At 39.4% G+C, this 14,964-nt stretch overlaps 1 protein-coding gene across 6 annotated transcripts in view; it reads right to left on the reverse strand.

Annotated features, from left to right (window-relative positions):
* The window catches only part of LUC7L3 (LUC7 like 3 pre-mRNA splicing factor), a 36,661-nt gene that overhangs the window by 3,800 nt on the left and 17,897 nt on the right, over positions 1-14,964 (reverse strand). For all 6 annotated transcript variants that reach the window (XR_003565047.3, XM_037915146.2, XM_037915145.2 and 3 more), the window contains exons 5-9: positions 14,316-14,393; positions 14,133-14,237; positions 11,622-11,783; positions 9,796-10,079; positions 7,344-7,504 (exon numbers count right to left, since the gene is read on the reverse strand). Coding sequence is in view for 5 of the 6 variants with exons in the window: in XM_037915146.2 (XP_037771074.1) it covers positions 7,344-7,504; positions 9,796-10,079; positions 11,622-11,783; positions 14,133-14,237; positions 14,316-14,393 (790 nt within the window). In the remaining variant the exon portion in view is untranslated. The remainder of the gene's footprint in view (positions 1-7,343; positions 7,505-9,795; positions 10,080-11,621; positions 11,784-14,132; positions 14,238-14,315; positions 14,394-14,964) is intronic.

The raw sequence follows: 14,964 nt of genomic DNA on the forward strand, positions 1-14,964 counted from the left end.
GATATCTGCAAGCAGATAGTAAAGTAAGTTCCTTCACAGTTATTCAAAATTATCTCACAAAATTTTATTTATTGTTGTGGATAGATCACAAATAGTTCTCTGTAGATTTTTGTAGGCTCCTGTATGATTTATGTTGATTAGTTATGATTCATCAGGTAAGATCACCTAATATTGGTTGTTTCTTGACTGAATGGATGCACAAATATTTCTGGATGAATATTTGCATTGGCAACTGAAGCTTGCTTTCCAATGTAAATTCTTACCATTAAAACTCAAGTTACCTGTTGTTCATGGAAAGCACGGTCTGAATGAAATGTGCTCATTAGTCAATTTTTTTGTAGTAAATAAATGAACTCTGTCGCTAAGCTTGAACATTGGACACATCACTATCAAGGATGAATTTTTTTTTAAAAAAAATTTGTGAACCAGACCAATGAAAGTAGTGAGCAAACGTTTCAATATCAATCCCTCCTGACAAAGGCTGGTCAGAGAACGGAAGAAGCTCACAAAAATGGAAACAATTTTGTGGAAACTTAAGTTTTTTGACCAACTCCATCTATAACTATTAATTAGCTTAATTTCTTCAATGCAAGTCATAGTTTGGAGGTAAAAAAACTCCTTTGCAAGTAGTTGCATATCAAGAGTTTAGATTAAGCTAACTGTCAACCCATGTTTATGGTAATGTCATGTATTTCAAAGGAACAAGGAAAGGTGTAACTCAGATTTGATTAACCAAGGAAGAACCAGTTGTCTCAAATTTTAAATATAACTTTTTTCAGAACCTTAGCAACTTCACAGTACAGGCATTAGGGAATTGGAAGTCAGGGCTTCTGGGTTCTAGTCCAAACTCTGGCACAGATTTACTTTAGAACACTGAGTAAAAGTCTGTCAACTTGTGCCTCGGTTTACCCAGCTTCAAAAACCATTAGTAGCATGGGGCCTTAATTCATGTTTGTAAAGCAATTTGAGATTTCGAGATGAAAGGCACTATGTAAGTATTATTTTCAGGCAACCTTTGCTGCTCACTTTAAAATCCTGACCCACAGTAACTATGAAAACTACTGTAAAGTCACAAAAAAGAGCAAGAATTCAAATGGCAGGAGTCTTAGCATCCAGAACACACACTGTGCATGCACACAAAGTAGACTAAAGTCATGTCTACACTGAAACCTTTGGTTGATGAAAGCTGTGTTGGCGTACAGCTGCTGAAGTTAGTATATCGCTCCTACGTGTGCATACTTAGTTGCTTGCATCAGTGCTGTGCGTACTCACCAGGAGTGCTTGTGTCAATACAAAGCGTGGTGCACCATCGGTAGGTATTCCACTGTGCCATGTGCCACCATCCAGCACAATGCCTTTTGGGAAATTTTCACAAGGTGTTGTGGAATGAGTCATGCAGGGATCTCTGGGAGCTAGGAGGTCAAGTTCCCAGCATGCAACATTTGCCATCCCATAATGCTATCCACATCCCTTAATTTTCACACCTTTAAAAAAAAAAGGGTCCCACAATCCAACATGGCACTTTTCAGAGTTCACCACCTCCGACAGAATCATCAAGACTGCATAGCTCTGCACTGTGCTCATGAATGTTGCAAATACAGGATGCATGATCCTCTTGTATTTGCAAACCCGCAGGAAGAAACACAACAACGACATGATGATTTCTTCAAGGACAGAGTGCTAAGGGACACAGCAAAAGGTGGCATTCATAGAGCAGCTGCAGACAATGGAGTGTTGCTTCTGGGACCAAGAAATGAGCACTGAGAGCTGGCATCACATGAACAGTGTCTCTCTTTTCTTGCAATTCTGTTGCTTGGACCTTCAAAGCTAAATACTGAAGTACCCTACCCATAATGCATAATGTAATGTAATGTAAGTTTTGCAAAACTGGGGGTGGAGTAGACTATAGAAACATTTTACCTCGCAGCAAAATAAACTTCCCTGCTCTCTGCAGTGAATGCAGAATTCATTCTAGATTTTAGAGTGCACGTATCCCTCTACTGGAAAAACACGCATCACAACCTTGTTCCACAGTCCTATTCTGTTTATTAATACTATGATGGTTTACTGAACAGATCATTTATTTCCCCAAATCTAGTATTACACCTCTAAGGTTACCAGGAGCTGAAAAGACTTTGTAGTGCTGGGGAGGAGCTGGTTGTCGTGGTACACGTAGGTACCAATCACTTAGGGAAGGCTAGGAGAGAGGTCCTGGAGGCCAAATTTAAGCTGCTAGGTAAGAGATTGAAGTCCAGGACCTCCATGGTAGCATTCTCTGAAATGCTTCCAGTTCCACATGCAGAGCCAGTTAGACAGGCAGAACTGCAGGGTCTCAATGAGTGGATGAGATGGTGTAGGGAGGAGGGGTTTAGATTTATTAGGAACTGGTGAAACTTTTGGGAAAGGGTGAACCTATACAGGAAGGATGGGCTCCACCTAAACCAAAACAGAACCAGATTGCTGGCACTTAAAATTAAAAAGGTCATAGAGCAGTTTTTAAACTAAAGGCTGGGGGAAAACCAACAGATGTGGAGAAGCATGCGGTTTGGACAGACACATCCCTTAGGGGAGGATCTACAAATGGAAATTCTCTATGTCCTAGTAAGGAGGAGAGGATGGAAGATGATAAAATAAAGGTAGGATCTGACGAGAAACAGTCAAATGAAAAAAAGTCCCATTCCATTACATTATGTAATGGCAGACAGCTAAAAAGTGACAAGTTTTTAAAGTGCTTATATATGAATGCTAGAAGTCTAAATAAGATGGGTGAACTAGAGTGCCTTGTATTAAATGAGGATATTGATATAATAGGCATCACAGAAACTTGGTGGAATGAGGATAATCAATGGGACATAGTAATACCAGGGTACAAAATATATCAGAAGGACAGAACAGGTCATGCTGGTGGGGGAGTGGGACTATATGTGAAAGAAAGCATAGAATCAAATGAAGTAAAAATAGTAAATGAACCATAGAGACTCTATGGATACTAATTCCATGCTCTAATAATAAGAATATAGCAGTAGGGCTATATTACCGACCACCTGACCAGGACAGTGATAGTGACTGTGAAATGCTCAGGGAAATTAGAGAGGCTATTAAAATAAAAAACTCAATAATAATGGGGGATTTCAACTATCCCCATATTGACTGGGTACATGTCACCTCAGGATGGGATGCAGAGATAAAGTTTCCTGACGCCTTAAAGGACTGCTTTTTGGAGCAGCTAGTCCTGAAACCCACAAGAGGAGAGCCAATTCTTGATTTAGTCCCTAAGTGCAGCACAGGATCTGGTCCAAGAGGTGAATACAGCTGGACCGCTTGGTAACAGTGACCATAATATAATTAAATTTAACATCCCTGTGGCAGGAAAAACACCACAGCAGCCCAACACTGTAGCATTTCATTTCAGAAACGAGAACTAAACAAAAATGAGGTTAAACAGAAATTAAAAGGTACAGCGCCAAAAGTGAAATCCCTGCAAGCTGCATGGAATCTTTTTAAAGACACCATGACAGAGGCTCAACTTAAACGTGTACCCCAAATTAAAAAAACATAGAGAACCAAAAAAGTGCCACCATGGCTAAACAACAAAGTAAAAAGCAGTGAGAGGCAAAAAGGTATCCTTTAAAAAGTGGAAGCTAAGTCCTAGTGAGGAAAATAGAAAGGAGCATAAACTCTGGCAAGTGAAGTGTAAAAAATATAATTAGGGAGGCCAAAAATGAATGTGAAGAACAGCTAGCCAAAGACTCAAAAAGTAACAGCAAAAAATTTTTAAATACATCAGAAATAGTAAGCCTGCTAAACAATCAGTGGGGCCACTGGATGATCGAGATGCTAAAGGAGCACTCAAGGATGATACGGCCATTGCGGAGAAATTAAATGAATTCTTTGCATCTGTCTTCACGGCTGAGCATGAGGAAGATTCCAAAACTTGAGCTATTCTTTTTAGGTGACAAATCTGAAGAACAGTCCCAGATTTAAGTGTCATTGGAACAAATCAATAAACTAAACAGTAATAAGTCACTAGGACCAGATGGTATTCACCCAAGAGTTCTGAAGGAACTCAAATGTGAAATTGCAGAACTACTAACTAGTTTGTAACCTATCATTTAAATCCACTTCTGTACCAAATGACTGGAGGATAGCTAATGTAACACCAATTTTTAAAAGGGCTCCAGAGGTGATCCCGGCAATTATAGGCTGGTACGCCTGACTTCAGTACTGGGCAAGCTGGTTGAAACTATAGTAAAGAATAAAACTGTCAGATAGATGAACATAATTTGTTAGGGAAGAGTCAACATGGTTTCTGTAAAGGGAAATCATGCCTCACCAACCTACTAGAATTCTTTGAGTGGGTCAACCAACATGTAGACAAGGGGGATCCAGTAGACATAGTATACTCAGATTTTCAGAAAGCCTTTGACAAGGGCCCTCACCAAAGGCTCTTAAGCAAAGTAAGCTGTCATGGGCTTTGAGAGAAGGTCCTCTCATGGATTGGTAACTGGTTAAAAAATAGGAAACAAAGGGTAGGAATAAAGGGTAAGTTTTCAGAATGGAGAAAGGTAAATAGTGGTGTCCCTCAGGGGTCTGTACTGGACCAGTCCTATTCAATATATTCATAAATGATCTGGAAAAAGGGGTAAACAGTGAGGTGGCAAAATTTGCAAATGATACAAAACTACTCAAGATAGTTAAGTCCCAAGCAGACTGCGAAGAGCTACAAAGGGATCTCTCAAAACTGGGTGACTGGGCAACAAAATGGCAGATGAAATTCAATGTTGATAAATACAGAGTAATGCACATTGGGAAAACATAATCCCAACTATACAGATAAAATTATGGGGTCTAAATTAGCTGTTAACACTCAAGAAAGAGATCTTGGAGTCACTGTGGATAGTTCTCTGAAAACATCCACTCAATGTGCAGTGGCAGTCAAAAAAGGGAATAGATTGTTGGGAATCATTAAGAAAGGGATAGATAAGATGACAGAAAATATCATATTGCCTCTATATAAATCCATGGTAGGCCCACATCTTGAATACTGTGTGCAGAAGTGGTTGCCCCATCTCAAAAAAGATATATTGGAATTGGAAGCTGCTTCCATATGAGAAGAAATTAATAAGACTGGGACTATTCAGCTTGGAAAAGAGACGACTAAGGGGGGATATGATAGAGGTCTATTAAAATCATGACTGGTGCGGAGAAAGTAAATAAGGAAGCGTTATTTACTCCTTCTCATAACACAAGAACTAGGAGTCCCCAAATTAAATTAATAGGCAACAGATTTAAAACAAACAAAAGGAAGTATTTCTTCACACAACGCTCAGTCAACCTGTGGAATTCTTTGCCAGAGGATGTTGTGAAGGCCAAGACTATACCGGGGTTCAAAAAAGAACTAGATAAATTCATGGAGGATCGGTCCATCAATGGCTATTAGCCAGGATGGGCAGGGATGGTGTCTCTAGCATCTGTTTGCCAGAAACTGGGAATAGACAACAGGGAATGGATCACTTGATGATTATCTGTTCCGTTCATTCCCTCTAGGGCACCTGGCATTGGCCACTGTTGGAAGACAGGATACTGGGCTAGATGGACCTTTGGTCTGACCCAGTATAGCCACCTTATGTTCTCATGTATGTTCTCAGTCCTGAGGGAAGGAGGTAGTAAATAGCAAACAAAACGATGACCAGAAGCAAAATTTAACTAAATGAAATCACTACACCCCTATTTATAAAACTATCAAGAAGAACTGTGAAGCTATAAACCTAATTGAGAGCTCAATAATGGAAACAATTTGAGCAACTACTGCATAAAGTTATAAGTATACATACATACACACACAGTATTAGTGAAGGATTAAAGAGGGCTCCTCCAACTGAATACCAAAAGTCTGCTTTATAATCTAGGTCAATGAAATAATAAACAGACATATTAGGTGGTAAGAAAGTTACAAGTGGGTATACATTACAGGCCTAGCATGAGATCTAACCACGTGCAACAGTGAACAAGCAAGCAGCAAAGCATACAAGCTTGCAGAGTGCTCACAACTACGCAGAACAGACTGGAGAGGAAACCAAATAATGAAATGCATCACAGTATACATCAGAAAAGTTATACTGGCCTAGAAAAAAAAGTCAGGCAAAAGAACATCTGACGTGTTATCCATATTTTGAGAACCAATCCACAGAGTCTACTGAAGAAATGGAAAAATTAGAGCAGGGCAAATAGGCTAACCTATAATCCACATTTATATAGCACCTTTCACCCCAGAGGATCTCCAAGTACTTATAGATATATAGGAATAATTTTACCCACCACTTAAATGAAGCCGTTTCTATTGTGAAACGTGCCAGCCGTTTGAAAGCACACAGCAACCCAAAACGGCTTAGATCAGGAAGCGTATCCAAATGAAGTTGCAGAGAAAATTAAAAATGGGAATTTAGCGAGGATATGGAATTAACAGCTTTGTACTATGAAAAGTACTATGGATCTTTCATATTCACAAGTGGTCACGACCCGTTTTACATCTTTTATGAATGATGGAACCTCCGGTAGCATAGCACAAACAGCAGACTGTGTTTGAGCACTGAATCAGTACCGATCCACAGGGAAGAGAGCCACCTTCTAAACATTAATTTTATCACTCGACATAGCATGTATTGCCACAAAACAATTCTGAGGAACAATCTGGTGTTTCTTCAAGATCCTCCATATACCAGATCTTGCTTCATTTATGAAACCTGATGGAATCACAACCTAAGATGGTATGGATGCAGGCCAGGATGCTGAAAGCTCTCAGAAGTTAGGGAAAACTAAGGTTATGTTTATTAGACAAAGAAGATTAAGAGGATATGATTGAAGTATACAAAAAATGAAGATGTCATAAGACTGTCCAGCTAAAAAACCCAAAACAAAATACATACCAACGAGAGAAGCTAGTTAAGATTTACAGAAGTGTCCAAGGGTAATAAGGAGAACTCACTTCTAAAGGCAGCAGTAGAAGATGCAATCAAATATATTTAGAGAGTCAGAGTGATGTGTGGGGTTTTCCAAAGCCAAACAGCCAGCAGGTGTCAACGGGCTAAAATCCTTGGGAACTGCACAGTAGTGTCCTTTTCTTTGAGGATTACAACACTAGGTAAGTAAGCGAAACACATTTTGCAAGGAGGCAGGAGGGTATAAAGGGAAAGGGAAGAGTGCCTCAAAGTCATGTAGCAACACATACAGGCTGCTTACGAATCTCTAAAGGGATCGTAAGAGATCTTTCAGTCCTTGACTGAAAGTATAGGTCTCGGGGATAACATCAGTTCTGCATGTCTTAAGATCTCACACAAACTAACCTTTTTCTTTAGATTTCCTGTCTTGTTCTCGATCTCTGCTTTTGCTTCTGTGCTTGTACGATTTCCGATCTCGACTTTTTGATCGTCTCCTGTCCCGACTGCGAGACCTATGTTTTCTTTCTGACCGATCATGGCTTCTGCTTCTTCGTCGATCTCGACTCCTTACATTTAGAAGTAGTTGAAAGAGATAGAAAATATCAGCTGTTGTTTACAACTCAAAATAAAAAATCTTCATTAGTTTGTCACTAGGTTACCATTTTGCTCTAATGCCGGTTTATAAGAAAAGGTTGAATATTTATGAGGAATACTAAGTCTTTCTTATAAACTCTTTCCTTCCAGGAACATTTGTCAGTACTTCACAAGCTCTCTGTCCACCCTTTTCTGCCTTCTTCCCTTATTCAAACATCCACAGCTATAAGAAATAATTCTCAGGAAAAGCTTTAAAACTGATTTTTAAATCAAAGCTTTAAAAATATGAATACTTAAAACTTGATGGAAGTGTATGTCAATTATCATGCTTACAGCATCAACATATATAAAATCATGGTCTTTTCATCCACTTCCAATATGGAGGTGAGTTTTAATACATAGCAGTTTCTCTTTTGATTCATCCTTTGAAACAGCAAGAATTGGCCATCTCTGGAGAGGTTATATGGGACCTGATAGACAAGCAGTTTGATCCAGAGTGATGATTCCTAGAGCTTCCTCTAACTCAGGCCTGCACAATTTGTAGAGCGGCGAGGGCCATATTACTCCAAAGAAAACAGCTGAGGGCTGAAACCCCCCCTCCCCGTGGAAACAACCCTCCCTTCCCCAGCGCCACCCGCTCCGTGGAAACAACCCCTGCCCCGTCGCCGGCTCACCTGCCTCCGCCGCCTCATCATCCCCCCTCCCGCCCGGCTCGCCTACTCACCCCCTGCGGGCCAGTGAGCCCACGCAGGCCAAATGCGGCCCATATGTTGTGCAGGTCTGCTCTAACTGATTTCATATTTTTAGATCAACTAAGTCATATTCTGTTCAATGGTTTGAATGCACCTCCTGTTCTGGCTCACTTATTGTTTAATTTTTAATGGTACAAAATTAGATTTTTATTTTTAAAATCTGTATTTTGTGTTGGATATGAATTATAATAAAGTATTTTCTGGGGTTGAATGAGATTGATATCAGCCTATTCCATTATAGGGTTAGCAGTTTCTGATCAACTGAGAGGAACATCAACTGAGATGTAAATCAGAAAGGAAGCATGGTTCAGTAGTTATGGTGTAGCCCAGGACTGGGGGTGGGGGGGGGGGGAATGGAGAGGGGGACTTAGGTTCTATGCTATGCTCTACTACAAACTTCCTGTATGACTGCAAGCAAGTCATGTATCTTCTGTGTACATCAGTTTCCCATCTGTAAAAGGGAGATAATGGTACTTCCTTATGTTCCAAAACTACGAATACAGAGAAACTTAAGTGTTTTCATAAATAAGGCTAAACGTTTTGCAGTTATATACCACTAAAGGGTTGCAAAACTTTAGGAATGTCTACACTTAAGTGGTATGTAGATTACACCTGCTGCATGCCCAGCTAGCATGGGTATAAACAGTAGTGTAGATAGTGAGGCATGGCTGAGTCAAGTAGAGCGCCCTACACATCTGAACCTGAGGGTGTGTGTGTGTATATATATATATATATCATACATGGTGGCTTTTTGCATGCCCAAGTAGTGCTTCCTACATCCACACTGCTATTTTTAGCAGTGTAGTCTCTCACTGCCAGAGGCTCTCTCTGCCGCAGCAAAAGGCTCTGGCAGGAGGGAGGCAGTGGAGAAAAGCTCCAGCACCCTTCCACTGCCACACAGCTACAAATCAGTGACAAGCGTGGACACAGCCTGCCTTTCACTTTGGTGTGTAGCGCCTGTAATCTTCACACCACCGTAAGTGTACATAAGGCTTTTGTACATCAGTAGGCTGAGTACATTACACACAAGGGGCTCTTTGTGTTTCTTCATTCTCTCTCACAAGCTCCCTTTGTGCTACTCTCTCATATCCCTCTATTTCAAACAGTCCATGCAACACAACCCTACGCCAGGAGCTCAGTACACCTCTCCCCCCACCAATTCCACTCTCCTCATACCTTTGTCCCACATTCTTTCCCCATACTAGGGCTTCTGTGTGCCCCCATTCTTCATACAATTCTTATTTCTTTTCTGTCGGTACAGGAGATGTCTAGAACATTCCCTGAATTTTTTGGATCAACTGGATATGGTATTCAAAAGTTGTTACATACAGCAAAACAGAGAAATGCAATCAAGTTAGCATAGGTCCTTGTCTTGATCAGCCAACAAAATTCTTGACAGCAACCATTCCTTTACAGGTGGAAGCCTGAAATCATATAGTTTAGAGGTTCTCATATGCACGGAATGCAATTATAAATTCACTTGAAAAGTCAATAGTCCCTAATTAAGGTACCTGCTTCGCCTTCTCTCTCTGCTTCTTGATCTTTTGTGGTCCCGTGACCGGCTGCATCTTCTGTCAGATGTTCTGCTTGAATGTCTGCTACGGGAACGACTCCTCTTACGTCTTTCTCTGTCACGTGCCCTCTCTTTTTCCTTTTCTTCTTCCTCACGTCGTCTCTTCCTTTCCCTCTCTTCTCTTTCACGCTCCCTCTCTTTTTCTCTCTCTTCTCGCTCTTGTTTCTCTTTTTTTAACTTGTCATCACGTTCAGGTTCTTCAGTTCTTTTTCTTAACTTTTCCTTACAAAAAATAAGTGTTTACAGCAAGGATTTAATGAAGATAAAATTTATTCAGAGGAAACTATTCGGCATCACTAAACCGCTATAAAAGGACGAGGAGGCATATTAGATTTCAATGGGTTACACGTGATTGTCAAACCAAAGCGCAACCTGCCTAGTAGCACTTAAGTCAACTGGACAAGTCCTTTATTCATCAGGGTGGTTCATTCACTTGGGCAGTACCTAATATTTAATATTAAAAAAAAAGACTTGGGGACCCCACAAAGTAGGCCTTGCAGAAAGAAAGAAAATTTTCTGAATTCCAAACAAAAATAAACTCTCAGCTAACTAAAGTTGGATACATCCCATATTTCAGGCTCCAGCTGAGTGGCACTTTTAAATTTCACCAGGATGATGCTAAACTCTGTTGGAGTTCATAAATTCAGAGTTCCGTTGCAGTAGAGTTTAGCTTCAGTTCTTAAAAAGAAAAGGAGTACTTGTGACACCTTAGAGATACATCCGATGAAGTGAGCTGTAGCTCACGAAAGCTTATGCTCAAATAAATTGGTTAGTCTCTAAGGTGCCACAAGTACTCCTTTTCTTTCTGCGAATACAGACTAACACGGCTGCTACTCTGAAACCTTCAGTTCTCAGGAGCCTAACACCAACTCAAGGCTACCATTCCACGGTGCATCCCCAATTGCTTGGCATAATATTGATTTCCAGTGTCTGATAACACCCTGCTAATGTCAGGAGTTCTATGTTCGTATGTGATTAGCATATTTCCATTAAAGTAAAAACACACAAACAGGTATCCTTGTACACTGGATATTGTACATAGAAAATTGTTAGGTATGAAAACTCCATTCTTGTAGTTATTTTATATCACTCCAAATGTTTCATTATAGTGCGTCCCTGAGTAGACGTAAGATATTTTTGCAGTGATATCTCATGTATTTAAAAAGAGCTTGCTGGTCACACTCTTCTGTTCTGTCTATAGGGAAGAACCATAGGCAACTGTCTGTGGGCTGTCATAAACGAATGAACATAGAATATTTTAATTAACTTATTCCAGCGAATACTTTAACCAATATATTTGTACTATTCAGGATACTGCACACTGGGATATACCAGTGTGAACCAGGAAATATACCAAGAGCATTTCACACACACAAAAAAAATCATAAAAAAGTTAATTGAAACCATGTTGTGTTGAATACCTTCAGCAGCCTGGTTAGCGGGGGAATTCAGCACAAAAATCCAGACTTAATTTGAATTTCATTTTTTGTTTTGTACTTTAGGTAAAATGTGCAAAAGCACGTAAGTGATGTAGGAGTCTGAGTCCCATTTTCAAAAGGGACATAGGCACTTTGGAGCCTAAGTGCCACTGCTAAAATTACCTTTCACCTTTAAATAATGCAAAGCTGTCAATGCTTGGCTGCCAAAAAATGGATTTTGAGAACCTGAGTTTATGTATGTAAGCATTCTGCTAATGATTTGGTTCTCAAATAGTTTATATAGAAAGAATTTCAGTTTACCGTTAATTACAAAAGTTATACTCACTTTTAATTCTTCTACAGTAGCTTTAATTTTGGCATAACCCATGTGCTGTTTTCCCATCAAGTGGTCATCCACCCTGGACTGTGCATCTCCTACTATTAAAAAGGCTCCACAGACTTCACAAACTTCCATTTGCTTTTCTTGAGCTGCAAAGCTCTCAATTGTCTGGAAGAGAAGGTAGTGGTTAGAGCAAAGAACAACAGAAAAGTTTTAACCTGGAGCCAGTTAAGACACTTACTACTTCTTACTGTATCAACTGTTCTTCAGTGTTGTGAAATTACGAATTTCAACTTTAAAAAAGAGCTTATAATTACTTGCTTTAACTTGGCACTATTATGAAGTAGCCTATACATTATGCCTGGTATGAAAAATAACTCAAAAGAAAACAAATTCTCACAGACTGCAAGACTAACCATGCTAACTCAATGCAGATGAGTATTCAGAATCATACTAGGTTTTGAAAAGACTTCCATAAACTCCTGAATTATAGCCTTCTTGAACTATGCTATGGTTTTATAGGATGGCAGCCTCTCTGACTTCTGCACACAAGACCATTAGAATTAAAGAAAGTGATTTAGGAACTAGTGTAAATGCAACATCATACAAGGAAGACTTAAGAAAAATTAACTGCTTTTGTTGTTTTCAAATACAAGCTGGAGGGAATATCTCCTCTAATTTCTTTCTGGTGCTAGAACTGCTTCTAATCAGGTCCAGCTTTAAACATGTGAGCTTCCAGGAATCAAGTAGTCTAGTAGCTCAGAAGATAATCTGTTGCTTTTCTCTGAAATTATCTATTGAGATAAACTCCCTGTCATGGGGGAGATTTAAAGAAGAGAAGCTGCTGACAGCCAGGAATCTAAAGATCCTTGAACAGACTCTGGTTTACTAATCGTTGCTAGCAAGAAAGTTCTCAGTTATGGAGAGTTAAGTGTCTTCACCACAATAAAGGTTGTAGCCACATTTCCATTTCAAGCAGGATTTCTGACTTCCTCAAAATCTTTAAAATGCTTTGTGTCCCATTGGAGGGGTGCAAAAGGACTAATGGGGTAAGGGAGGGTCAGAGGTGACAATGGACAGATGTCAAACTTCAATTACCGTGTATACTTGTTCATAAGCCAAATATTTTTGGTAAAAACATGACGCATCAAAGAGCGGGGGTCGGCTTATAAATGGGTCTACACCAAAATTTGATGATTTTAAACTCTATGAAATCACTGAATTGAATATCTAATACATTGTCGTTTTGTTTACCTAGAGCATCTGCAGGCATGGAGCCCCGCAGTTCCCTGTGGCCACGGTTTGCCATTCCCAGCCAATGGGAGCTGCGGGGCTCCGTGCCTACAAATACTCCAGGTAAACAAAACATCTTGACCTGCCAGCAGGTTACCCCGACAGGCCAGGAGCCGAAGTTTGCCAACTCCTGAAATATAGGGTCAGCTTATGAAAGGGTCATACAGCTTTTACCATTTTTACTTATCCATCTTGGGGGGGTCGTCTTATATATAAAAAAAAAACCCAAAGTCTCTAAACTTTTATGGTTGAGAAGAAACACTCTGGCCATGTTTTGATTCAGTGATGTCTGACTGACTTTTCACAGTGCCAGCACGATAGCTATGAAAGGTGAATTGCTTCATTCATTTCAGTGGGGGCCAACTCAAATGGCCAATGATAGTTTAAAATGTTTGTATTGTAAATTATTTCACCGTTCCTTGATTCATGCAGGAAACAAAGGAAGCATCACATTATGAAGATCTCAACTAGTGTTGCTTAAAATGTGTGATGCACCCCAACATGTAGGGGTACAGAAGAAGGTGACTAGCTCACTAGCCTATCAACAATACATGATCAAGTTGAAGACGGATGCAAGTATTTTCATTTTTCTGAAGAGGGCTTGAAAATATTCTCAAATTTAAGATGTTTTGGCTCAAGCAATGCTTAGATGGAGAGGTTTAAAAGTTAAGAAACTTTTTTAGAAACTTCTAGAAACTTGGCAAAAAAAATTTAACACTTCATTTTCTGAGGTCTTGCATTTTTACATTTTCCAATTTAGTTTTCGTTTCAGGTTTTTACATTAACTTAGAATAAGTTTCCTGACTTTCTAATTTTTTAGCTATATAAGCATCTTTGATGTTTCATCTTCTGTAAATTACCAACACATATTCATTAATTCCCAACTCCAATTTAGTTTTGGCAAAGAACAGTAATCTAAATGAGTTTACAATTTAAATCCAAGATTTATTTATCTCACAAAGTACATGATATTGAGTAAGACTAACTGGAGTTTTAAATTAATGAATGTATTGTGTGAAATACAGGCTGGCCTCTCATAAGGAGTAGTATTTAAGCCTGTTAAGTTTGAATGTGAGAAACAGAAATTTTACAAGAAAGCAGTAACTGGATTGTTGTAACTTTTAAATCCTCTGATTACATAAGTGGCAAGCCTATTTGGTCAGGTTCTGCTTTTGCACTGAGCCTTGAAATAACCCTAACAGAGCCCACACAGATTTTACTTACTGAAGTTGTAGATCTCAGCAACTCTCTCTCTTCTTTTAACTGTTCAACAAGTTTCATCATTCCTTGCGCCTCTTCCACCTTTCCTTCAGAACCCAATTCTTCAATCTAAAGGAGAATAAAAACCCTGTCAGGGTCTTTTAATCTGAGCATTTGATTAATAATGTGTTAGAAGGTGACTTTTACCTGTTGTAGAAGTACATCAATTTTGTCAGTTAAGACCTGAATCTTCTCTTCGTTTTTACCAGTAGGTCCAGCTGCCTGCTAAATATTAAAAAAAAAAAAAAAAAAAAAAATTTCAGTCACTAATCAAAGGATTAAGAATGGGTGTTTTTAAGAAACTACACACCTATTAATATTTTTCTCTAGAATTACATACTTGATATCAGATAAATAAGTAGATCCAAGTACAGAGTAGTCCAAGTGCTGCAACATGTTGTACTATCACTTTGTGGGAGGAAAAGGAAATTTATTCACCTTTAATCCTATTTCTCTGAAGGCATCACACACAATTGTAACTCCTGAGTTTTAATTTGATAGCACAAGAATGGCAGAATACCGCTTACTCTTAACATTTGACCCCTGAGAACAGCAACAGCAGGGTGGAGCACGAGCTAAGCCCCTGGCTGACAGCCATATACCACCCTCTGCAGAGAATGTCTTTCAAATGTTTCTGACTCTGCATATTTTTATTTGGGGGAATCTCATGAACAGTACAGCAGGGGTTCAGGATCCCTCAGGGCGTCATTAGGTTATTATAGGGAGAGGGGTTGTGAGCTGTCAGCCTCCACCCTAAGCCCCGCTTTGCATCCAGCATTTATAACAGTGTTAACTA

Source organism: Chelonia mydas, chromosome 14 (genome assembly GCF_015237465.2).
Source record: "Chelonia mydas isolate rCheMyd1 chromosome 14, rCheMyd1.pri.v2, whole genome shotgun sequence".
NCBI classification, from domain to species: Eukaryota; Metazoa; Chordata; order Testudines; family Cheloniidae; genus Chelonia; species Chelonia mydas.